At 32.7% G+C, this 25,907-nt stretch overlaps 4 protein-coding genes across 5 annotated transcripts; 2 read left to right on the top strand and 2 right to left on the bottom strand.

Annotated features, from left to right (window-relative positions):
* Positions 1-966: 966 nt before the first annotated feature.
* On the bottom strand, positions 967-17,475 carry LOC126856889 (tyrosine-protein phosphatase 69D). The gene is made up of 11 exons (XM_050605865.1): positions 16,888-17,475; positions 14,101-14,415; positions 13,369-13,956; positions 12,733-13,026; positions 12,406-12,662; positions 11,522-12,326; positions 11,191-11,437; positions 9,821-10,832; positions 9,167-9,454; positions 8,144-8,572; positions 967-7,957 (listed from the first exon to the last, which is right to left on the bottom strand). The coding sequence occupies exons 1-11, from the start codon at positions 16,991-16,993 to the stop codon at positions 7,877-7,879; spliced, it is 4,422 nt and encodes a 1,473-aa protein (XP_050461822.1). The 5' UTR covers positions 16,994-17,475; the 3' UTR covers positions 967-7,876.
* An 835-nt stretch (positions 17,476-18,310) lies between these two features.
* On the top strand, positions 18,311-19,455 carry LOC126856958 (ER membrane protein complex subunit 3). The gene is made up of 3 exons (XM_050606000.1): positions 18,311-18,568; positions 18,664-18,920; positions 19,053-19,455. The coding sequence occupies exons 1-3, from the start codon at positions 18,420-18,422 to the stop codon at positions 19,424-19,426; spliced, it is 780 nt and encodes a 259-aa protein (XP_050461957.1). The 5' UTR covers positions 18,311-18,419; the 3' UTR covers positions 19,427-19,455.
* Positions 19,456-19,578: 123 nt separating this feature from the next.
* On the bottom strand, positions 19,579-21,616 carry LOC126856953 (deaminated glutathione amidase). Of its 2 annotated transcripts, none has more exons than XM_050605995.1 (6): positions 21,517-21,616; positions 20,829-20,970; positions 20,589-20,744; positions 20,287-20,490; positions 20,012-20,224; positions 19,579-19,937 (listed from the first exon to the last, which is right to left on the bottom strand). In XM_050605995.1, the coding sequence occupies exons 1-6, from the start codon at positions 21,519-21,521 to the stop codon at positions 19,782-19,784; spliced, it is 876 nt and encodes a 291-aa protein (XP_050461952.1). In that variant the 5' UTR covers positions 21,522-21,616; the 3' UTR covers positions 19,579-19,781. The 2 variants fall into 2 exon arrangements, with proteins under 2 accessions (XP_050461952.1, XP_050461951.1); XM_050605994.1 differs by lacking the exon at positions 21,517-21,616 and adding an exon at positions 21,168-21,510.
* LOC126856904 (exocyst complex component 1) lies at positions 21,551-25,690 on the top strand. Its single transcript, XM_050605898.1, has 12 exons — positions 21,551-21,690; positions 21,819-22,325; positions 22,438-22,592; positions 22,678-22,905; positions 22,998-23,234; positions 23,331-23,571; positions 23,739-23,956; positions 24,011-24,201; positions 24,296-24,663; positions 24,779-24,924; positions 25,005-25,199; positions 25,364-25,690. Exons 2-12 carry the CDS (start codon positions 21,878-21,880, stop codon positions 25,514-25,516), a joined length of 2,580 nt encoding a protein of 859 aa, XP_050461855.1. The 5' UTR covers positions 21,551-21,690; positions 21,819-21,877; the 3' UTR covers positions 25,517-25,690.
* The last annotated feature ends 217 nt before the right edge of the window (positions 25,691-25,907 follow it).

Below are 25,907 nucleotides of genomic sequence, written 5' to 3'. Positions count from 1 at the left end.
GTGTCACTGTAGAAAATAAGTAAACTAAAACAAGGATAAACGAAAATTTTTATTCCTGTCAAATATACTTAATCTTCGAAATTAGGAATTGATTTTAGTCTTAAATTATTTGTATTTCTTTAGTGCAAGATAAATCTTGTTTTTTCTGTGTGCTCAAATATTATTAAAGAAATATAATATATTATAATTAATATTATATAATATTTTTATATACATACTATTTCTACTTAATTAATTTTGGACAAATTAATTTAATAACGATAATATTATTGACATACATATAATTCAGTTCGCCATTTTACCTGATTATTATTAAAATTATAAGTATTAGAATATTTGTGAGATTCTTATGTTATTTTTCGGGTAAAATTCCTGGAAACATCATGCGGATAACTGCGATTCGCCTAAATAAAGAGTACTTGTACATATAGCATTTTATCGCAGTCAGTGAACCGTTGCTTAATTATTGCTAACGATACATATGACCGTTATAGGGTCATTTGTCTTTGCTCCAATAGAATATTATACTTTGTAAGCGCGATACATTCTCACTAAAAAATATAATTATCTATTATATAAATAGATTTTATTTAAAAAAATTTGTATTAAAAAACATCAAAATTAAAAAAAAAACAATTCAACACTAACTTTTTATTAGTTTAGAATACGTTTTTCTTAAATATGTTTAAAATCACTGTAAAAGATAATATTATGCAATTATATAATTGTAACTTTTATCATATTTTATCTGTAACTGTTAAATTTTTTTTTTGTGATTCTGTATAAATTATTTTCAAATAGTTAAAATTAAATAATATTAACTAAGATGCTCTTTTTTCCGGAATTTAAAATGACATCTTGTCACGTTTGGGCCACGCTTGCTACGTATAAATATGTATGTATACAAACAAAACCGCGCGTGTACAAACAAAAACAAATATAATTGGAAAAAAGCGAGAGATAGTGTACTGTTCATTACTGTGTCATGTATTTCCTTTCACATCGAGTGCACTGTTACCGATATCGCTTTACAATTTTTCATACAAAGGGATGATTCGATGATGAGCACCGTCGCAGATTCGACATACAATCTCATACATTTTACTCTTCGAGAAAGCAAATTTTGACAATGAAAATCTTGCGATTGTGCGTATCCGGGCACCTGTTATTTCGATGTTAATCTCGAATGCGCGTTAATTACTCGATCGCCCGTTTTATCAGTATACTTAATATCTCACAGATATATATATATATATATATATATATATATATATATATATATATATGTATATAGATCTTTCAACGTGATCCACTTCACTTTTCCCCACTTTTCCCACTTTGTGTGTGAATATCATACAAAATCTAAGACTATATATGCAAATGTCTCTTATAATTATATCTCGTTTTTATATACGAACTGTAATTGTTAATGTATAATACGCGGTATTTCCTGTATGTTATCTTAATCATTAAGTTAATTTACAAAATTCGGGCCTATCAATATATAATCGACGAACACGGAGACGACGGTGACTTACATGTTTCGCAAAAAATTACGAGCTCAAATCTTAAATAAATTTCGCATTTTATTTTTATGTTTATATAAAAAAAAAGATAGAGAAAAAGATGTAATTATAATCACGCACTCTTCTTAACATTGATGCAACTTAAATCTAATTAGGATATGAATTGTATTGCAACTTGATGTGCAGCTCTCTGGAGCGTCGATGTGACATCTTTCGACATCGTTCTTAGTACATTGAATGGTTTTCTTTTTAACCGCCGTCTACCTTGATTACAAATATCTTAAACACATAACATACGTCACGCATATGTCCTCACAGGGTCCTCACGCTTCTCTGTCATTCGCGCAACACGTTCAGTCGATTAAACGATGATGCACACACATGTGCACTTTTAATATACACCTCGAGTTATCACTTATAAGAGAATATCTCAAACTTTAAGAAATATGAGTGAAATATTAATTATTTAATCTCTGAGTCTCTTATTTATAATTTTCTCCAAAAAATGTTAAAATCAAATAGATTCAAGCGATTTTTAAAAAATAATTTAGATTGCGATAACCATTGTTACAATTAATTTTGTTTTCAGATATGGAATAGTTAATAAGATAAAGAAAAAGTAATTAATTATGATATATAAATTTAGTATACTTATTTTTTATAATTTATAAAATATTTTAAGATTTGCGATTTGAGATATTCTTCTGTTAATCAAAATGTGATAACAGTAGAAAGGCGAGAGAAGCATAATTCTACGTTATTCACATTTTTATAATTTTATCTGCAAAGAAATAAAGTTATTACACGCGTACACAGATATAGATTTCTATTACATAAATAGTTAAATGTTTTTTTTTCTTTTTCATTGCGCTATTTGTTCCCATAAGAAAAGTTTTAAAATTAATAAGTAATTTTTAATTTTAAAGGTATACAGTAAATACATCGCTTATGTGACAATAGATCCAGGACCACTACAGAGACAAATAATTAATTAGTGTCTCGTGGTACAGCTTATTCTCCCAAACAGTCTCATAAATTACATTGGCGATTTGCCGAGAGCGAGAGTAAGAGAACGAACAAATTGATTTATTAAAAAATTCCAAAATCTCTCATGTGTGGCGGATTTCCTCCATTTAAATAATTCGTGAATAAGAGTTATATAATAAAAACTAATATATAATATATTTTTTTATTTTATTTTTTGGAAAGTAATAAATTTTTATACATTAATGAGATTTTTGCAGTTTTAGTTAAAATGATAAGTCGATAGATAGACATGCCAAATAGACATAACAATAGACTATTATCTATTGGCTTTGAAGTTTTCATATTTGTTCGAGATGGAGGAATTATAAAAAGACTTTCATCATATAAGATCAATTATATAGTAGATCGTATAATAAGATTCATCATATAAAGATTTTCATTAAGAGAGAAAAATTTCTCGTCGCATAAGCGGTATTTTTATTCTATAACATTCTGTTAGAGTTTATCTTTGAGATTTATTTTGCTAAAAAAATTAGGCCATGTGTGTGCATATTTCAATTAACATAGGATTTTGATAGACATTTTCAATTGCAACAAATTTAAATAAAATAAATTACGCAAATATTGTTAGAATAATACAAAAGTCATACATTTCTCTTCCTTTTTCCTTTCGCATTCATAGGCCTCGGGTTATTAACATAACTCTTTCACACATGCAATATCAGTGGGAATTTTACAGTATCAAGTTTATTAATTATCAATTTGTAAATAGCTGAGCATATTATCCTCATATCGAACCTCATCGCACGCAATTGTGAATAATTCTACTCTTTCTGGCCACATCGGAATCCGATGAACCACGTAAATGAACTGTCGCCTTTCCTTTAGATAACCAGTTTTGTTTCGTTCGTCTTTTGAATGTAAAAATCGTAAATGTAAAAATAGAGTTACATTTGCAGCAACAGCCGACTCGTGGGATTATCGGACTCTTCGGTAAGACTGCGCATAGTAACCAGGAAAAGTCGTTCCTCGATTTATCAAAAAGAATCGTTGCCATTCTAATAGCAACACGATTAATATGTATTTTAATGAATCATACTTCTTACAAGTATTCTCCATTCATTTTTGCAAATAAAAGTATAATTAATTCGTCGGGACATTCCGTTATACTATAGGCAATAAAAGAATATTATTCTCATTATGCTACAATCGACAATCATTTACGAGTTTAGGATCATGTCTTGTCATATTTTACTTGGAATTGCGTCGCGAATTTGAGAAGAAATATAATTCTCAATATGCAAAGCAAAAGTTCTGAAATTATTTAAATTATTTTTTTCTTATCTCATGAATTTTATTCTTGAATAAAGAATGAAGAAATAAATCATGTAAAATTATAATTTGTTAAATTGTATAAAATGTATAGTTATAAAAAATAGATAAAATATAGAACATAATTAATTGACAAGAGCTCATTAGACAAACTGAATTTCTTATCTTAGAATTTAAAGATTACATAAGAATTTGTTTACTATGACATATTTTAAAATTTTTATTATGTAGAAAGAGATTATTATATATATTAATTAATTTCGCTAGACAGTAAAACAGAATTATAAAACAGAAAAATAATAAAAAAGAGTAAAAAATGTTTAATTAATTTTTGAGATTTAAAGAGATAGAGAGAGATCAGCTTCGCAACTTCATAGATCAATCTATCGATCACTCTTGATTCGTCTTTTTCTATTGTGCGAATTGAAGCTAACAACAAATACAAATCTCCTTTGCACTTTGCGTCGTTTGCCATTTAAAATGTCTTATAATATTTATTAATACAAATTTTAATCTACGCTTAATTAATACTTTTTTTGCGGATTACTAATTAAGTAGTAGTATATCGGTTGGATATCATATCTCAGCGAAAAATTTCTGGTGGAATAGTCTCTCTCGCTTATCTCTAGATTGAGAGTAAAACGGCTACACGAGAATCAGTAGTGATCAATATATAGAAGAAATACACTTCAGAATCGAACAAAAACGAAATTCTCGTGCAAAAACGATATATATGAAACGGATTGAAAAACCTATCACATGTATTACTAGCACATAGTTATGTTTTCTAAGAGTTGTCTTCTCTTATGATTGCGTCTTGTCAATTAGGAAATTGACTCGCTTGAAAGTTAACTGAAATCAACCGAAACTACTGCTGATCGCAGGTCTTTCCGTCCGCGTGACGTATTGCAACGTTTTATAAAAATAAATGTGGCGCAATAAAATAAAATATTACATGGAAGGTACGTCTCTTTAATAATAATCGATAGCTACTTGGCTACTAATCTGTCGCAATAATTTTATTTCAGCTATTGATTTCAATCAGATCAATGCTTTAATATCGCTGCTGCAGATAATAGGAAGCTATGTTTAATGAGTCATGTAAATAAATATGGAATAAATTTATCAAAAAAAGTTTTGTCTAAAGACATTACAATTTATAAAATGTAATATAATATGTATATTATTATTATTAATAATTATTTATATATAATCGTATCAAAGTACGTTTCATTAGTAAAAAAGACATATCAAATTCTACGAAAATATGTGTTCATAAGAAAAGAAGACTTATTATATAATTATAATAAATATTTACCTCACTTTTATTCACATGGCTCTTTAGTTTTGCAGAAATGGTTTGTCGCTGCTATTTGTGAGCTTAACTAAATAAGTATAGAATAATTACATCGGTTAAAAACTAAAAATGAGACGAAATGTCGCATGACCCTGCTGAAAACGTACGTATAACAATGGATATATCAAAGAGAGAGGAGCGCACGAAACAAGTATTGTCACATCATTCATCAATACAAATAGCAACAGCGATAGGCGATAGTAACAATGTATATATATATATATATTTATATATATTTATAAATACAGGCAGCGAATATTCTAACTCTTTAGAGGCTCTCTATCAACTACAACAAAACCGAAGCGAACTCTTTATGCGGGATAACGACTAAAAATTAATATATATCTATTTGTCGTGTAAAATAAGGCGGGATACCTAGCGCATTTAACATTAAAATGAGTTCTCCAAAGTGAGATACGAAATAATATCAAAGTCGGATTTGTATATTCTTTCCTTTCGAAATTTTAAAGTTTTAGATAAAAAAGTATATAAATTCTTTTGTATAAAGGATAAAATCTTATTTAACAAAATGTTTTAAAATAAAATAATTAAAAAAATAAAAGTTTATATAAATATACATATATAAAATTTGTTTGCACTTGTAATTTTAATTGATTGCTAATTTCATTCTTTTTCCTTCTTTGTAAGATTTTTGGAGAAAATATTATAATTCATAATTGTTTAACTAATTATTATTTTTTAATGTTTTTTTATTTTTAACTTGTTTAAAAAAAATAATTTCTTAAATTATTACTTAACTATTTTACTTCTCATTATTGAGATGTGATTTCAATTTCGAGATAAAATTATAGACTTATAACATTTCGTGTCTCTTATCGGAGAGCGTCCGATTAAAATGGAATGAGAGTGATACCTGCGAAGAAAGAAAGAAAAAGGAAATAATCGGACGATGCGATGCAAATCGTAATTAACATGATTGTCTCCTGCTTCTTGCAAAAGGTTATAGTTTGGCAACGCACGTGCTGGAGTTTAAACTTGACTAGAACTGAACGAACGTGCGAAGGAATGAAACGCATAATTATATCCTTCTCTGCTTTTAATCTGAAATTTAATTTTTTTTCTCATAAAAACATCGCCAATTTTTTTCCGCCGTCGTCTCTTCTCGCAGGGCCGGGCGATTCGCGAACATTGCGCTAATGCTTGAATATATATAAAATATCATTTTTCTTATTCTAAATCAAATTTTCAAATATCATGTATGTTGAATCACTTTTGTATCTCATTTTTGAAATATATCTTATAAAATATTTTACAATTTGTATTTTGCATTTAGGATAAAACTTTACGATATATTTTGCCCAGCCCGTTTAGCTTTTAATTTGTGTTAGAACATAGCCCTTTCTGAGAAAAAATAGACTTATGTAATTGTGAGATCATAATGACAATATATATGATCTTATATCCATTTTTTCTCGAATTGTGTCTCGTCACACGTGAAAAAAGCATGTCACATATATTTATATGTATATGTAATAAACTTTTCCCCAAGAATGAAAAATAAAAAGAAAAAAGAACATTTTTGTCATCCATTCTCGCCCCTTTATAGTCACAATATTACGATTCACAGCAAAATCTCAATATTGTGCAAATGAGATGCATGTCTTAAAAGCGTCGCATTTCAAACTGAATAAAGAGTATCAGTCTTTCCTTTTAGAAGATAAATCAGCACACGCGTGAAACGCGTAATACATTGTAATAATAACGCATATATCGTTGAAGAATATATAAACCTACGCAACACGCGCGTAATCTCATTAATATTACTCATTATGACAGGAAACCTTTCTTCTCGAAGTTTTTGCGATAAACGAAGGTAACGGTATTTTACTTAGCTTCGTTTCACTTACTTTGAAGGAAAATGTTCTGTAGCAGATGCTAAGATAACATTTCGCGTTAAGTCTCAGAGAAGTTCTAGCCGGTTCTCGAATTGTGCGATTAATCGCAACATCGAGGTTTTTCATCGTTTTGCTTCAGTTGTGACTCGCAAGAGTAAAACGGAGCTTTAACTGTGTCATGTATCAGAAGAATGTACATACGTAGACATACCTATATTCGTCTATTTTTGTGCCAATCCCTCGCTGTACAACCATGACAATTCCGATGAGAATGTCGGATCACGATTTGAAAACTTCAACGCACTGTAGATACATTACGCTCTGATTGAATTATTAAACTATTGATAAAAAATAAGCTTCTATAACGGTTTCATGATGTCGTCACGCACTGCACTTTGCGATTTTCACCAACATCATCGAAAATCCACGTACGATAAGACGGACAATAAATCGGTTTTCAGTTAATCTCCTCTAATGCTCCTCTTCTAATTTCTCTCTTCTGAAGTTAACTTATGATCAGCATATATAAAATCTGCTGATGTATTATATACAAATAGTCTTTAGATTCGCATACGAATCCGCGTTGTGCGTCGCAATTAGCCTGATTTAATGGCAATGATGATGACGAGGATAACGATGATAATAAAATGTCAATGATTCTTCATCAAGTACTTGTTCATCTTTGGTTGGGGCAGTACGTTTGTTCGAACGTTCGTGGATTCTCAAAATCGTCACAGAACTCGTCCTCCATGCACAAGTCCGCCCAAAACAGAGTATTTAGAATAATCTAATCTTGCTTATACTTATGTATCCAAATATTATGACACAGATTCGTCGTCAGCCAAATTGTGAAGATCCGAATAATTCACGATGGCGCGATGAAGAAACTCGTATTGCGCCTGTAACATGTGCAATGATAAACATTACAAAAACATGATAATACATGACAGTATGTAATTTTTAGCTACAATTATTTTCAAATCTGTGATAGCTCATCAGTAAATGAACAGGATTCTCTATTGATTCTTCTATAGATAAGTTTCTTAATTATGTAAGAAAAAGAAAAAAATCATCAAATTACTTACGAAGGTGCTAATCATGCCGTGTCGCTGAGAGCGCAATTTCTTCGTCGTCGTAAAGATATCCACGCGCTTCTCAGTGCGCAATTGCTGGACCAATATACTGAGTGCAACAAACATGGAACTCCGATCTGATCCATAGCTGCAGTGCACTACCAATGAACCGTTTGTCTCGGTGTCATTTGTCAACGTCTGATCCACCAACTCGATGAGACCACGTGTTACTTCAGGTACTTCACCTTCCACCGTCGGCCACCCATGATACTGATACTGCTTCACGACTCCGTTTTCGTCAGTCTTAGTATTCACAATGTTAAATTCGCGACGCGTGTAGTACGGACAACTTTCGCTGTGTATGTAACGGACTTTTATATGATCGTAATTAGTTTCGTCATCTGGCCAGTAGCGTGGACATTTTCGTGGGCCTTCATTTAACTGGAAAAGATATTAGTCGTTTTACATGTGTCTCATACATTTGGATGATGTGTCTCATACATTTGGATGATGTGATCTTACAATCTTTAATTTGAAACCTAATTCTTTTTTTCTGAGAAAATATACATTTGATTTTTATAATTATCCTATATTATATATTAAGATCGGGGACTCTGATACCTTTATCACCCGATTATGTAGAATTTTGTTTTTTATATCATTAATATGTTTTTTATATCATTATATCAGTAATAATATTTCAGAAATCTTAATTTTAACAAAAAATTAATCGTTTATTGAAAAATCGTTTATTGCATCAATTATTTAGATATTCTATTCAGAACAACATATCATAAAACTTTATTTACTTTATTTACTAACAAAAAAAAATTTTATAGAGAAAAATATGTCGTGCATTAATTTTTAAAATATTTTCTGTACATATGAAAATGCGTACCAAATATATTATATTAACGCAATATTCATACATTTATATAATTTCTTGCAAAAATTAGGTGAATCTAAGAATGTAACTTTTTGTTAAGTATAACTAAAGAAATAAAGAAAGAAATAAAACATATAATATAAACTTACATCAGATAACATGACTATTGTAGAAATGCATTGTTCCGAGATCATTCGCCAGAAATCTGTTATAGTGGTTTCTAGTGGATCCTGTGTAATGACAAATGACTCGGAATTATCGTAACCTTCGATGAATGATGCGTTAATATACGTCGAATGTTCCCTGCCTGGGACTGGGGTGAGAATCACTCGATTTCTATCGTATGGTATTACCAATTCGCTTCTGTTCTTCGATCTATTCTCCTCTCCGCCACCAACGGAGAAAGACTTACGATCTTCCAATACGGAACTGATTTTCTGCAAATAATAATTGTGTATATTATATAATGTAAGAAAAACTTTTTCTCAGTGAAATTCTATTAAGAGAATTCAAAATTAAAACAGCACACATTGAATTATCCTATATGTCAGTTTCTATATTTTATTTTATATACGTAGAATGTCAAAAAAATTGTTAATAATTGCAAAATATATCTCAAATAAAATTTCAATTAGTATAATCATAATATATATATATATATATATATATATATATATATATATATATATAATATTCAAATAAACATATAAATTGTTAAAATAATATAATTTATAATTTTGTTATGTATTTAATTGCGCGTTTTTATTTAAAGCAAATTTCGTGTGACTTGTATAGTAACTTACATCGTATTCCTCCTCCATTCTACATTTCTCCTTGCCATTGTCTCGTTGCCTAAGTTTAGCAACCGTAGCCTTGAGCTGCGATGCCGAAATTTCCGTATCACCGTATTGCGCCATTTCCATAAGTGAACGATAGATAAAAATGTACTGCTTAAGAGATTGCACGAGAAAATTACGCTGATGCCGCAGATCACACACAGTATTGAAAATGGACACTTGGTTTTCCTCAGCCAACTGTTGCAACAGAGAATCTAATGCCACAAGCGTGCCGGTTCGACCCACACCGGCGCTGCAATGTACCAATATCGGTCCCTTCTCGAGCGAATATGCCTCATTGACACGTTTGATGAAACGTAGAATTGCGTGCGGATGCTCGGGTGCAACAAAGTCTTTCCATACGAGGAAATGATATTGCACGATCGCGCGGGAATCGCGTTCACCTAACCGTGTCATTTTTAACTCGCGCACCACATAGTCTGAGTAGGCACGCTCTTTGACATGCTCTACCGTGATGTCGCCAAAGTTCTTAGTTTCACGCTTGTCTGGCCAATACTTAGCGCATTTTGTTTTCGAGTACTCCTCAAGATTCGTCAGCATAAGTATCAGCTCGAGATGCTGTTCCCAGATCATGCGCCAGTAGTCGCATACAGTGTTCTCCATCGGGCCTTGGGCACAGATAAATTTCTTGCGCTCTTTATAACCCAGCACAAAATTGGCGTTGATGTAATCAGAACCACAGATACCGTCTATCTGCGCCAGACGCACCCTTGTTTGATCGTAACACTTGATGTCTGGATAACGATTCTTATAGAGATTCTCCTGTGCTTCGGATGCGCGCGTTGTTCTATCCGTAAATCGGTCGGGTAACAGTTCGAATTCGTGTTGGAAACCATAATCTGAGTCTCGATGGCGTTCTAAATATGCCTGTAATAACTCACTCTTGGGTATTGGCGGCATATCCGGCGGACTCGCTGCCACAAGCTGATGTCTGCTTCTCAGGCTTCTACAGAGATGCCTATAGAGAAAAGGCATTAAATGAATATTGCTGTATTTTCTTGGAAAGCATTTGACAATATTAATAATTCCTAAGAAATATATATAATTTTATAATAATTTATATTGTTATATAGTATTATATATCTTTCTGTATTTTATTTACGTAATATAATAATTTTTATTTTAATAAATGACTTTTCAAGATATAATCGTGAAACATCTACTATAAAAGTACAATCTATTATATTATTAAAATAATCTATGTAATATAAAATATTTTATCAAAATTTACAGGATGCATTGTACAATTATTGTTTATCTATTAAGAGATAAAACTTCTAATTGAAAAAAGATTTTGCTTTTTTACTAGTACTTACCTAAAACTATTGCGCAGCGTTATAACTTCCTCCCTTTCTTGCGAACGTTTTGTAAATCTATATAGTATGCAAAGTGCGATAAACAGTATCATAAGAGTCAAGATGAGAGCAATGAAGAGTTGTATTATCATTTCTCTGATAGTAGTCGCCTCCGCGGCTGTTACGCTGAGAGGATCTACTCCACCGTAAAGAGGATTGAAATAACTGCTGTAAGCCGATAGAAGTTGATTTCTCTGATTATCGTAGACTGTAAAAATATCATCAAATGTATTATTAAATTCGTAACGATTTTTTGATAAGTATTCTGCATGAATCTATCGATGATACGCACCAATCACTTCGATAAAACCGGTATAATTCGATGTTTCATCAAGAAAGCCATCGTAAGGCAATAACATATTGGATTCCACGCTTGATCCGTCCACAGATGCCTTTTGAACGGGCAAGTCCTCTCTTTTCCGTCGTTCCGCTTTTTCGGTTGCATTAATAATTATCGGGATTGCCGTAGTTACATCTATTTTCGCGGAAGTGCTGATAGTAGTCGTCGCCAACACAGTGGATGAGTTGACAATCATGCTGCCGCTACTGCTATTGCTCGCAGTTGTCGTTGGCGACATTGTTGTTGTTATAGTGATGGCGGTAGTGCTGTTCGCGTTGGTCGAAGCGGTAGTCGACGGGATCTCCGGGACAAAGTGTAGTAATGGTGGAGTCGGTTTGGGTCGCAAACCGACGCACTTGTCGCACATCGCGCCGCCGATGGATGACTCACCGTCGCCGAGGAAGATCTCGCTTAATAACTGATCGCTTTCGAATGTCTCGACGATATAAGCACCGCTGTTTGGCGAACTGTGCACGTACTGATAAGAGTATACCGGGATCTCTTCGGGTGGCGGCAGATCCCGGACCGTTTTCTGCGGTGGCAGTTTTACCATGTAGATGCGATAGCAGCAGATAGGGCCATTCCGCTCAGAGATGCGTGGTAGATAAAGTTTGAACAATTGTCGACCCTGACTTTCAATCTTCCGCCAGCTGCGCAAGTTCATGCTGTCGCGATCTGGAACCGTAACCGGCGTCGTGCAATTTCCTACAGCGTCTTTGCCGGGAGTGCGAGACCTAGTCACTCCATGTACCCGAACCTTCAATCGTTTATAAAAAACTTGTATAATAATATTTTATTTCAAAAATTAAAATTAAAATCAAATAATTACTATATACCGTATAATTTGTATTGGGAGGTATTTGATTGTATCGTGTGCTATTTCTTTTTACGCTCCAACTGGGTGGTTCAAAGGTATCAATGTCTAGACGTCCTAAATCATTTTTGAAATTCGCTACGCCGTTCAATTGTATGTTGTAACGCTGTATAATGCCGTTTGGCTTCTCCGGAGATTTCCACGTAATAGACATAAAACTGGAGCTGCTTATATTGTCATAGCGGCAAGTAACGACGAGATTTTTTGGAGGACTGGCCACTGAAGAAGAGCAAAGAAAGCATTTAAATGATTTTACAGCTAATATATATATTTTTTTGTGCCAATTTACCTCCATCAAGTGTAGTGCCATTTACTTCAGTGCTCCAATTGCCGCATTGCTTTGTGTACTCGCTGCAGGCAGCTATCTTGAATTTATATGTGGTCGCCGGATCGAGATTCACGAACGCGTACACGGTGAACGGTTGAGCAGGATACATCGCTTCTCTTTTCTGCTCGGCGTGAGTAGCCATCAAATTATAATAATGCACGTGTTCTTTCAAATCCGGCGGTGGTAAAGTCCAGCCTATCGTAATCGAATTCTCTGTCACACCGTTCACGGACACTTTTGGCACAAACACCGGGTCTGTAATAAATTTTTGATGTTTTAGATAAAATAATATCAAATTATATTTTAAATGCGTACAATCGCGCGAAAAAGAACTATTTAAAAAGTTATGTTATTTCTTTTATCATAAATTTAAAATAAAATTGGAGACTTAATAATAACTTCTTTAATAATCATATAATATTAGCATAATTAATAATATTAGCATAATTATTTCCATTATTGTTTATTAAGAATTAAAAATTATTAAATTAAATTTATAAATTCATTAAATTAATTAAATTAAGTTCAATATAAATACTGAATAACAAATTGAGAAAAATTCGCGTTGTTTTTTGAAATTGTTCTTTATTAAAGTACCTTTTTCAAGCGTAGTAATCCATCGCGGATCCAATTGCATATACGATGTGCCCACCGCATTTGTAGCACTAATGCCGAATTGATATGCTGTGCCGCTCTCGAATCCTTTGAGAACGTAACTCGAATTACCGCCGCCGATCTGCTCAGCATAATACTGTCGTTGATCTGTACCGTTCTTCATATGCTGAATAAAGTATTTCTTAATCGGCTCGTTACCGTCATTGACGGTCCAATTTAAATATATATTCCCAGCACCGACTGCTTTCATGAAATCTATGCTGACTTTAGGCACATCGATGACAAATAAATGTGTCGTGGCACTCACTACCCCATTGTAGTCGCTCGCCTGACATACGTACGTGCCATTGTCTTTACGCGCTAGACTCTTGAACTCCAGGATTAAGATGGCATAAGTCTCATTTATCCATGTGACTGCAGTGATATCCTTCAAATGCTCGCTGCTCTCTGAATCATTCCCTTTTAACCAAGTAAATTGAGATAATGGATAACCGTGTATGTGACATGTCAAGTTGGCGTCTTCCATGACTTTCGCTCTCACATCTCCGCTGGATATTATTTTGCCGGGTTCTGAAAGAAACAATGTTTTAACGGAGACCATAATGATGATTGCGTAACTAGAGGACACACCTACAGTCCGAGAAAATGCAGAAAATATCTCTTAAACGAGAAAAAGATAAGATATTATAATAAATTAATAAATTTATTATATACCTATCACTCTGATATGAATGTTTTTTTCGAGAGATTCGCCATCGGCGGTCTGCGCGGAACATTTGTAATCGCCCGTGTCGTTTCTGCTGGCCTTCTTTATATCAAATCGTCCAGAATAAATCTCGAGATCCTTGATGGTGGTGAGATTCCTGCCACCAGTGCTCCACCAGACTTGACCCGGCACGTTGAGTTTGCATACTAGCGACGGTGTGCTACCTGCTTCTATGCCCTCGATATCCTGCGATGATCGGATTTCTAGCGATGCTATCTGCTTTTCGGTTTTCGATTCTGCCACTGTTTCTAATCTATTTATATCTGCCGTAGGAAAATACATCGTTTCTTATAAATATAAAATCAATAAATTTATAATAAAATACATAATAAAATCTCTATTGATCTTTCAATTCGTGCGATATAAAAATTCTTATTTTTTTATAAAATAATTTTACCAGAAACGACGCGGAAAACATGCACATAATCGGATAAATCAATTATAATTTAAGCCAATTATTATAAATAATGAACACGATCGTCTTTTGTGTCGAATAGTGTTAACTGGAATTAATAAACCGGAATTAGGTTCTTCGCCGAAGCGTGAGGCGAGTTCTCTATCTGTTTATGAGTTATTTGACTCATTGAACGGAACAATGATATAGTCATACTTTCCTCGTTTCAAAAACGAGATATTGATAATGAAATAGGAGATTCACTATTTTATGGAGTTTTCTTATGATTACAAAAGATTTCTAAAACTGTACATCTAAATATTCAACAATTCAATTTTTTATTCAATATTTCTTTTCATCTTGCGCTTTAAAGATATTTTTTCTTTTTGAAATATTTTGTATTCGATGAATTTTCGATATAATTTTTCTAATATAAAGATAATTCGGATTTGTAACAATTTATGGTAAATTTCTCACAATCAGTTTTACTTATTTTCATATTAAACTTCTAATTATTTTTATCTTTTAAGATGCAATTGACAAAATTAAATTTTTTGATCATATATGCACAATGCAAAATCTAATAAAACTATTACATGCATTATACTATTATATTATTGTATATAGGGTGTTCGATTTAATCATTAGATTTTAGAAAGGGGGAGGGACAACCCGACATAGTTTTCAAAAATTGCGGATGTAATATTGAAGATAAATGCTTTATATCATAGATCATTGGATTTCGAATCCTATCGATTGATGTTATTCTTGTAGGGGTCTCGCATTTGAAAAATTCGACTATCTCTCTCCTCCCGAAATCCAATGAAAAGGGATACGTTTCAATTATATTAGTAATCACCTCAAAGTAGTCTTATTGAAGAGGTTTTTTGAATTTTTTGTCTAGCTTTGATAGTTTCCGAGACATCGGCGTGAACAGATTAAGTCGAACATACATAATAATAATTAATAAAAATACGAGGTAAAATCATTAAGCATGTCACAATCAATTTATTATTGATCATTGGATTGTATCAACACATTGTCACAATCAAAAACTAATTTATTCTATTTATCTATCCCACATGCATTCATAACTTAATTATTTTCTTTTGTATATATATAATAAAAAATCTTCACTATTTTTTCAAAAATCATTTGTGACATACTTAATGACTTTCTCTCGTATTATAACATGTATAAAATGTTTTTAAAATATTGCAATATCTGATGAAGCAGTAATGGATCCGAGCAGTTCAACGAACCGAGATAGATAAACGTCAACGTGACATGCTACTTGTTTCCGTATTTCGGAAATGAAATACAGTGACAACAGCCAACGCGGGAGCAGCGAAAGCGACTGACGAAAGAACTTCGTGATTTTTCTGGATAACCATCTGACACATCGTCGACGCGGAATACCTCGCATATCATTGAATGGATCGATTATAATTTTGATCGATTGTTAACGTTATGCGAAAAGCAAGTGAATCGTGGATGAATCGGACGCTAAGTAGCGATGAGTACGCCCCATTCTGATGCCAAGATAAATGTCAATGTTAACTGAATTTAATGAACCGGCAAATTGGCAATAAAATTATTTATTAACAATAAATTTTAATTTAGTAATTAATAGTAATTTAAAATCTGCGCTTGTGAGTCATGTTTTTAGAATTATTAAAAACAATTCTTAAAAAAAACATGGTGTAAATAGATTTAAAGTATTTTCAAAATATATATTGATAAAGTTGTATTTTTCATCAATTGTAAATGTAACTTTTAAACGATAAACAAAAGAAATACTACTAGAAACAATTCTAAAATAATTTTAAGTCAAGATCAACAATTATCGTATATCAGCGATTTTTATCTTAAAATCGAATGACATTTTTCGAACTATATTTTTTGTGACTTTGACTACAAATAAAATTATTTTTATTACAAACAATTTTAAATATACTATCATTTTCTGTATTATAAACTCAATTTATTAAAAATAGAGTATCAAAATTATATATCAGATACCAACAGTTCGATAATCAATCTGTTATCAAAATTTAATTCTAAACATTACCCTTCATACATGTATACATATATTCCTCTCTTTTTCTTTTTCACATCCGATTCATTCATGAGACAATACATCAAAAAAAATTCAAACGTAGATGCGAATGAGAGTATAATCCATTCGATACAACGCAAAAAGAAACGTGCAAACGACAATTTCGAAAATTCCAATTCTCTAAGACGCATCTGACAGAGTAAATCGCATTCTAGATCGTCTTATCGCTCTCTTCCGCTCTTTTCTTATTCAGAAAAGACATACATCGTCTGACTGACTCACCGGATTCATCGAGGGCGGCCGCGCCGAGCACGAGGAGATAGAAGAGCAGCGGCGCCAGCGACCGCGCGCCCGATGTAACACCGCTGCGGCTGTTCCGGGATAACATGGCGGTCGTGATAGCCGGTCAGACGGGTATGCGCGAATCTTCGAGTTCGCCTCTCCCGGTGTCAGGTAGCGGCCACCCTCTTCTTTCGCTGACCCAGCCCTTCCTATGCCCAATCGTCGTCCCTATACGGCGATCCTCTCCCTTGTCGGGAGAGCACCGTTTCCTCGATACCGCCCTCTCAAAGGCCCATGATGCACAGGTCCCGAGATGCGTCGTCGCGGGTGTGCGTTGTCGGTGATCGCGGGTGGCTCACTCGATCATTACTCGCGCATTCAGACACGCTGTATTCCGTGTTACGCGTTTCTGCGCAATTTATCACCGCGCTGCGTATACGCGCGGAGCACTTTGACGGAATATTGGCGGATCGGACGGGATCTCGCACGGCGGATTACCTCCTCACCTCGTAACGGTTAGCAATGATGCGACAGGGAAACTGTGAGAGAAACTGAATCACATCACGCGCAAGCCAACGCGCTGACGATGAACGAGGACGCGTGGGGGAGCGAAACCGGCGGCGATCTCTCTCTCTCTCTTTCTCTTTTTCTCGCGACCACTGTGCGCAATGACAGCACCCTCTCACAAACAGGATGCGAGATCGCTTGCTAATTTGAATTTAACATCGGTAGATATAATTTGTATTTATACTGATAAAATTCTTTTCTCAATTTCCTAAACTCATTACGTTGAGCTAAAATATGAAAAGCATAGATATAGACTGCTCCTTATCTAACTTGTGTTCTATAAGTGGAAAATTTGAATAAAAAGAATAGAGCTATTTAATAGAGCTCGCAATCATCCCTTAATCGTCTTTTAATGATATACGATGATAGCTGTACGTGATTACGGTTGATTACTCCAAAAATACTACGTCGATCGATGCATTGTCAGTACCACTTCGTCGTTTACTTCCTTTGCTTGCATATTCCTTTATTCGCGAATTAATCACGTGAAATATACGCGATCGCTTGTTGCATCGCGCGACATGTTCGATGTCTGTGAAACGAGATGCTGTTTCAATCTTTCTGTGAAAAATTTAAACTACATAACAATTTCAATGTCTAATAAATAGATCGTAACATCACTTAATTTTGTTCGATTCGCGACATAAAGAATATCAACTGTGAGCGACGCTCGAGTAAGTAAACAAATTTTTTGCTCACTTTGCAAAGTTGCCGCCATATATTTTAAAATTTATCGTAAATCATAGTCATAGACATAGAAGAGCATAGATTGTCTCTAAACAATCTACATCTGTTGTCCAAGAGAACTCGTCTGATTGGTCAATCTAGTAAAAAATCTTAAGCACATGAATGTAGCCTTGATCGGCGCATGTGTGGCAAGAATGGTGGAGCAGCGATGAGATTCACTCCACGTCGTTCTGTATCTTATTTTCATTTTCTCAAATAGATTTATGCGATAAAAGACAATGGCAGAATTATTGTTGGATCCGAATATTCGAGGTTGGGTATTTTTACCTATAGTAGTGATTACTTTTCTCGTCGGTATAATTCGCCACTATGTTTCGATATTGCTCGCTTCGCAGAAAAAGGTCGAGCTTCATCAAGTGCAAGATAGGTAAACATTTTATCTACACAATTATATTTTGGATACGCGTTTAAGAGTTGTCTTCACGAGACTATTATTCAATTACAATAATAAATATTTTACAGTCAAGTCATGATACGCTCCAGGCTACTCAGAGAGAATGGACAATATATACCAAAAGTAGCTTTTATGACCAGGAGACATTTTTTCAATAATGAAGAGACTGGATATTTCAAGACTCAGAAGCGTGCTCCTGTTTCTCAAAATCCTATGACCGATCCAAATATGATGACTGATATGTTAAAAGGAAATGTGACCAATGTATTACCTATGGTATTAATTGGTGGTTGGATTAATTGGATGTTTTCTGGATTTGTAACAAGTATATATTATATTAATATTGTTGAATATTTATTTGCATTTACTCATTGCATATTTAATATTATAGTTTATTTATTAGACTTTATGTTTGTATAGATCATATATTAGGAATAAATATATATTTTTATTTTAGCTAAAGTACCATTTCCATTAACACTACGATTCAAGCCAATGTTGCAACGGGGTATAGAATTAGTTACATTGGATGCAGCATGGGTTTCTTCAGCTTCATGGTATTTTCTTAATGTATTTGGACTAAGATCTATTTATACACTCGTGCTTGGTGAAAATAATGCTGCGGATACTACGAGATTAGTACAAGATCAAGTTTCGGGTGCTGCAATGTCTATGCCACCTGATCCAAAAGCAGCTTTCAAATCTGAATGGGAGGCATTAGAGATCTGTGAACATAACTGGGCTTTACAGGGAGTAGATGTTGAATTTATGGGTATTCAATCGAAATCAGATACAGTTGACAATATATATCATCAAGGTAAAGCAAATTGAGGTTTAGTAATAAAATTATTTTTCATAAATTCCAGAATAATTTTATTTATTTATATGTTAAATAATAATTTTCTTAGCTTTATGTATTTAGATATAATATATATATTTTTTTTTAATAAATAAAATGATAATAAAGAAATAAGATTTCCCAATAAAGTACAATAACAATGTATTTATGATAAAACAATCTCAAATATAAAATTAATAATGATGCTATTTTACTTTAGATTTGTGTTGATTGCTGAATATTTATAAATCTATATATTACAATTAATATATTCATTATATAATTAGACCCATTGTACTAATTGTTTATATACTTAAGTAAATTCTTCTGCTCATGTTAAATAAGCTTTTAATTTTCCATATTGGAGTATAAATCAGTACGGCGGTGGTTTTCACACGGCATATTTTGTCTGATTTTCTCCAATAGTGTAAGATCAATTTCTGCTACAGCAATACTCGTTTTTTCTGCACACTGTGCTATAACAGCGCCCCAAGGATCTACAATCTGAAAAAGAATTGATTCCAATTATAACTTTGTATTCTGTTAATTCTATTAAGAGAGAGAATAATGTTATTCACCATGGCATGACCCCAGCTGACTCTTTTTTTATTGTGCGCGCCAGTTTGTGCCGCGGCTATGACGTAACACTGATTCTCTATAGCTCGTGCTCGCAACATCACTTCCCAATGTGCGGCACCGGTTTGATAAGTGAACGCCGATGGATAAGTGAGAATTTGCGCTCCCATATTTCGCAAAGTTAACGATAACTCGGGAAACCGCATATCATAACACTTATATCATTATTAAGCAATATATCTTTTGTATCAGAAAAGAAAATTTGTTTTAAGGATACAATGCTGAGTGCGAGCTTGCCAATTGGTGTAAACACAGGAGGCACAATTTGGGTTCCTTTCAATACATAATCCGATTCCATCAAACGTACCCCAGTATCCTTATTATCCATGTCAAACAAGTGTATTTTTCTGTATGCAGCTACCAAATCTCCCACATTATTTATCAATATATGTGTATTGTATATCTTTCCTGAATCATCTGACTAAAATAATTAGAGAAAAATCTTGTGTATATTATTAAAAAAAATTATCTTTTTCCTCAGTATATAAAAATTCATGTAAATGGAAACTCAAGTATTACAGCTTCATGAATTCCACCTAAGGATAACCAGATATCATTTTTAACAGCAAGCTCTTTGTATGATGTCACTGTCTGTCCAGTCAAAGGTTCAGCCATAGCGACAATATCCTTCTTATTATCTGCCAAGTAATCACAAGCTTCAGGGAAGAATGCAATCTATAAATATTTCATATATTTTTAAAATTTGGAAAAATTATCATCATATAATATAGAATATTTAATCTTGACAAATATACATACTACAGCTGATCTGCGTTTGGCTTCAGTTACTAATTCAGTTACAATTTCTAAATTTTTTACTTTGTCAGCTATTGATCGCATTTGACATACTGCAACTAGTGGATATGCCATTGTGTTAATGAAACGTTTGGCCCACTGTATGCTGAAATATAATAATTTTGGTATTTTAAAATGTAATAAAAAGAAATAATACACTATAATGAAAAGAAATATTTTTACAGGTATAACAAAGTAAAGCAGAGATAGAGCTATTTTCTACACATATTTTCTTTATTTTTTATTTCATGTGCATATATATATTTTTTTTTTATCTAAAATTAATTCTGATCAATTTCTTACCTATAATATTGAGTGATAATGGACCACGTGTGTTTCATTCTTATCGCATTGTTAATATATAATTCTATGCGCTATTTAAACAAGTCTGGCTTATCTGATACTATATTTCTCTCAACTTGCGAAAAGAGAGAGAGAGAGAGAGAGAGAGAGAGAGAGACAGAGAGAGTTGACGTTCTATATATGTACATTTAGTATAAAAAATTTTAATAATGTAAGAGGGCAGCCTGTTACGTTTACACTTTTCTTCCAAAATTTGAATACATATCTATCAATATCTAATTCATTCTTATTTTGACAGCGAAAAAATAATAATTATATATACATTTATGATGCATAGTCCATTTCTTACATCATTATCCAGTCAGCTGATCATCATTGCCGAACTAACGCCCTCTTCTCATGACAGACCACATCCACTATCTTGTAAACATAAAAGCTTTGATAATTTATTTGCAATATAGTTTATTTATCACGACGAAAAAAGTAATATTTGCTTGATATAAAGAATTTTAACAATGCTTGTGTAAGTTTTATTCTGTGGATACTAATGAAATATATTTTTTTTTCTATCGGATATAACCTTATTTTTTATATATTATTATTATTTCTGATTGTGTTAACTTTAATAATTAGGATTTTTTTTTTAAATAGAAGATGCAATATTTAAGTAACAACAAGGAATAAGAGAAAAGAAGACAATAGATTAAGCCATGGCAGCCATTCGACATACTTTGCAAAGGGAAGTGTTTACTCCTAGTGATGAAAAGCTACTCAGTGTATGCTATGTCAGCAAAGCTTATAAGAAGAAGAAGATGAGCTTTTTATGTCTGGCTACAACGACAGATACACCAGGATTGCTTATATTATATCAAATAAAAAAGAATGACAAAAATGTTTATAAAAAGAAACAATCATGGCCTCTGAGTGATATACAAATCGTAGATGGTGTTAAAAACGATTCTATGGATATAGAACTACATATTGATAAAGTCTACAAATGGTCATCCACCACGGTACAGGAAAGGCGAACGTTTATCAGTAATCTGTATACTTATTCATGTAGTTTAGCTCAGAGGCCAGAATTCAAAAATATTCCCAAAGAATGGTTGATTGATCCAATTGCATTAAAAGAGAGTGACAGCATCACATTTACACCTGGTATATGTTTGTTACTTAATTTAATCAGACGAATTGTTAACATATTTTTAATGCATATAAAAATATATTTTTAAATTCTTCATGCTTTTGTATAATAGTGCAATAATTTCAGATCTTTTGGCATCACCTATTACTTCAGACTACCAATCTATCACTGAAAAGGAGGCTGCTGATTTAAAACAAATGATGGAGAATTGTGAATATGCTGTTTCCAATGCTGAGCTTTTTATGGAAACTCTTTCAAAGGATCTATCTATTCTTGATGGAGTAAAATAATAACTTTTCCTATGACAAATAAAAAAAAATATTAAATTTATAGTGTTAGAATTAATTTTATTCTATCTTTATATAGGAAAATGTATACTCCGTCTTAGCATCAGAGCAGAGGGTAACACAGTTGATGAACAGTATAGATGCTGCGATAATCGAAGCTTCTATCGTAGAAGCTCGATTAGCGACATACGACGAAGCATTAGGAAGAATAAGAGAAGTAATGGCTCGAGTTGGACAGAAGAATCAAGCTATACATACAGCCAATAATAATGCAAGACTTTTATTAGATCAGCTTAATCTAGTCATTGTAAGTAAACAAGGATTATATATAAAAAAAAAAGATTTAAATAAATTCTTTTTCTTCTCATTACAATAATAATATAATTTTTTTCCTTCAAGTCACAATTAGATATTTCTCCAACACATCAACGTACTTTAAATGAAGCTGAACTGCCGGGTGAAAGAGAAGAGCTTGGTCTTGCAGGTGCTGCGCTCTTAAAAGCAATCACAGCACCTCTTCCGCCAGGTTTGGACAAGTTGAGTGCTGTTACTGAACAAAAAAGACGGTTGGACAAACTTAAAGCGAAATTCTCAGTTATTGTTGCTAGACATTTAAATAATCTTTTTATACACTTGGTAACTATTTAATTTTTGAACGTTTTATTTCTTTTGATAGAGTTATTCAATGTAATTGAAATAATCTTTCCAATTTCTTAATTAATTGCATTTTAGGGTAATGATATCGGTGATGCGTCGACTTCCATGACAGATCTAATTTTACCGACTCACCAAGGAGTTCATAATGAGCTTGTACCATACACTGAATTAATGCAGTTACTTAGAGCATTAGATAATAAAGCTTTTGTGCTGTTAACCAAAGTATATACTGATACTATGAGCAAATTGTATAAAAGGGATCTAAAACGCTTTTTTGAGGAGGCCAAGAATAAGCTTATTAACAAACGTCTACAAGGTACAATAGAATAATTTTTATAATAGAGCTCCGATTAGTAAATAAACGATAATAAATATGTGAAAATTTAAACGAATAAATTACAATGAAAACGAATCGGTGCTCTACTGCCTAATTTTTCATCGCATCTTTATAAATTTTACATGAATAAAAAAATACGTTTTAAGTAAATACATCAAGGTCTAGCGGTCAGAAAGGTGAAGATTTGCTCAATCCGGCGCCTATTTGTTTGCTGAGTGGCGAAATATGGGCACCAGTGGACGAAGGTAATCTTCTGGACTCGATCCTCGATTGTGTACTCTCGCAGATGCAACCGGTGTGTCTCGCCGAGCAAGGATTCTGCGTTTCGTTTCTTCAATTGGACTCTGTTCTTTCGCCTTCTAAAGTAAGTATACCAATAAATTCTTACTGTAGTTTCTTCAATGGGTTTGTTTCTTAGAGCAGCGAAATGGAGGAAATAGAAAACACGAGTAACGGTGCAGCAAGTCCAGGGTCGGTGACTTCAACGGCGAGTAAAAAATTGGAGCGTCAGGTAAACGAGGACGTGCGCGCGACTATGGCTGCGATATTTCCGTCGTTGGAAACTGAATTGAATAATTTTATTGGTTTTCTAGACAAGATCGACAGCTTGTGAGTATACTTGAAAGAATAATTTTTCTATTCATAACATTATTTGGGGTTGTCACTGAATGGCTTTGTACTATTTTTATAATTTTGTTTACAGCTGGTGTATGTATGTGCTAGTACGGTTGTCCCAACATGTCATGTCTGCTCAAGACACTGGCTCGTTTTTGTCGATGACGTTTGCGTCCGCTTTGATTCATGTGAAACGAGCATTCGATAAGTTTATGCAGGCACAGCTACAATCCATATTACACGACACGAAAGTCAATCGTCGACACAAATGTGGTATATTGCCATACATAGAGAACTTTGGGCCGTTTGCGAGAACTGCGGAGAAGATCTTCCGCAACTCCGACAGAAAAGTCGATCTTGAAAAGTGGTATACGAAACTAGTAAGCACCATGTTCGAAGCTATTGTCAATCACAGTCGAGAACATCACAAAACACCACAAGAAGTCATAAAAATGGGTAAATGATATTTCAATAATTAATAATAAAATTGCTATCTATAACTCCGATCACTAAAAATATTTATTCTTTTGCTGCTTATAATAATTGATATCTTTTCTGCTATACTTTATAGAGAATTTCCATCATCTTTATGATCTCCTTTCGCAATTAAAAATTTCTGTATTGGATCACGAGCGGAAGGAAGCTAAACAGAAATACCAGGATGCACTTCGTGCTTATGTTACACAATACTTTGGACGACCTCTTGAGAAACTTAATGTAAATTACTAAAATTACTTTTACAATCATTAAGATGCATATGTTAGGATATATTAATAAAAAATGTGTTAACTTCTTAGCTTTTCTTCGAGGGTGTACAAGCCAAGGTAGGTGCTGGTGTGAAAGAATCTGAAGTCAGTTATCAAATGGCCTTCAGTAAACAAGAATTGCGGCGCGTAGTAAAGGAATATCCCGCAAGAGAAGTTAAAAAAGGCCTAGAGAATTTATATCGGAAAGTTGAGAAGCATCTATGTGAAGAGGAAAATTTGTTACAGGTAGAATACAGAAGAGATTGCCCAGTTTGATGATAATCGTAATATAAGTTTCTCTTGTAAACATAAAAATTATCTTTAATTATTTGTAATCATTTATTATATATTAATATATTATTTGTATTTTAATTGCTTATTTCTTTTTATCTATATATATATGTTCACAGGTTGTTTGGCGTGAAATGCAAAACGAATTCATTGCACAATACAGGAATATTGAAGAACTTATACAACGTTGTTATCCAGATAGTAATGTAACATTAGAGTTTACCATTCAAGATATTTTAGAATTCTTCTCAGAAATAGCGCGTTCTCATTAAATTAATAGAAGATATTAAAATAAAAATGCTATTTAATTTAACTTAGCTATTAATATAATTATTATAACAAAAGCAAATATAAAAAAAATTACATATATAAGCAAAACATATACATGTACATGTTAAAATGTTTATTAATTGAATAACAAAATATAATTTAATATTAAGATAATATTTAATATTAAGAGTTCTGCTCTTTAGTTAATAGAAAAATTAATTTATTAGTTGCAATATATTATTATTAAATATATTTAAATGTACACTTTAGAGATATAAGCTTTTTTTACCTAAAATTATCTTAGTTATGCAATTTATGGATAAAGCAAATACGTTTTGTTAAGCCAGAGTAGATATCCATAAGATAAATATATATCTTGCATACTGATTATAT

The sequence above is a fragment of the Cataglyphis hispanica genome, chromosome 20, assembly GCF_021464435.1.
Source record: "Cataglyphis hispanica isolate Lineage 1 chromosome 20, ULB_Chis1_1.0, whole genome shotgun sequence".
Classification (NCBI taxonomy): domain Eukaryota; kingdom Metazoa; phylum Arthropoda; class Insecta; order Hymenoptera; family Formicidae; genus Cataglyphis; species Cataglyphis hispanica.
The sequence above is the reverse complement of the archived record's forward strand: the minus strand, read 5'-3'. Positions and strand labels throughout refer to the sequence as shown.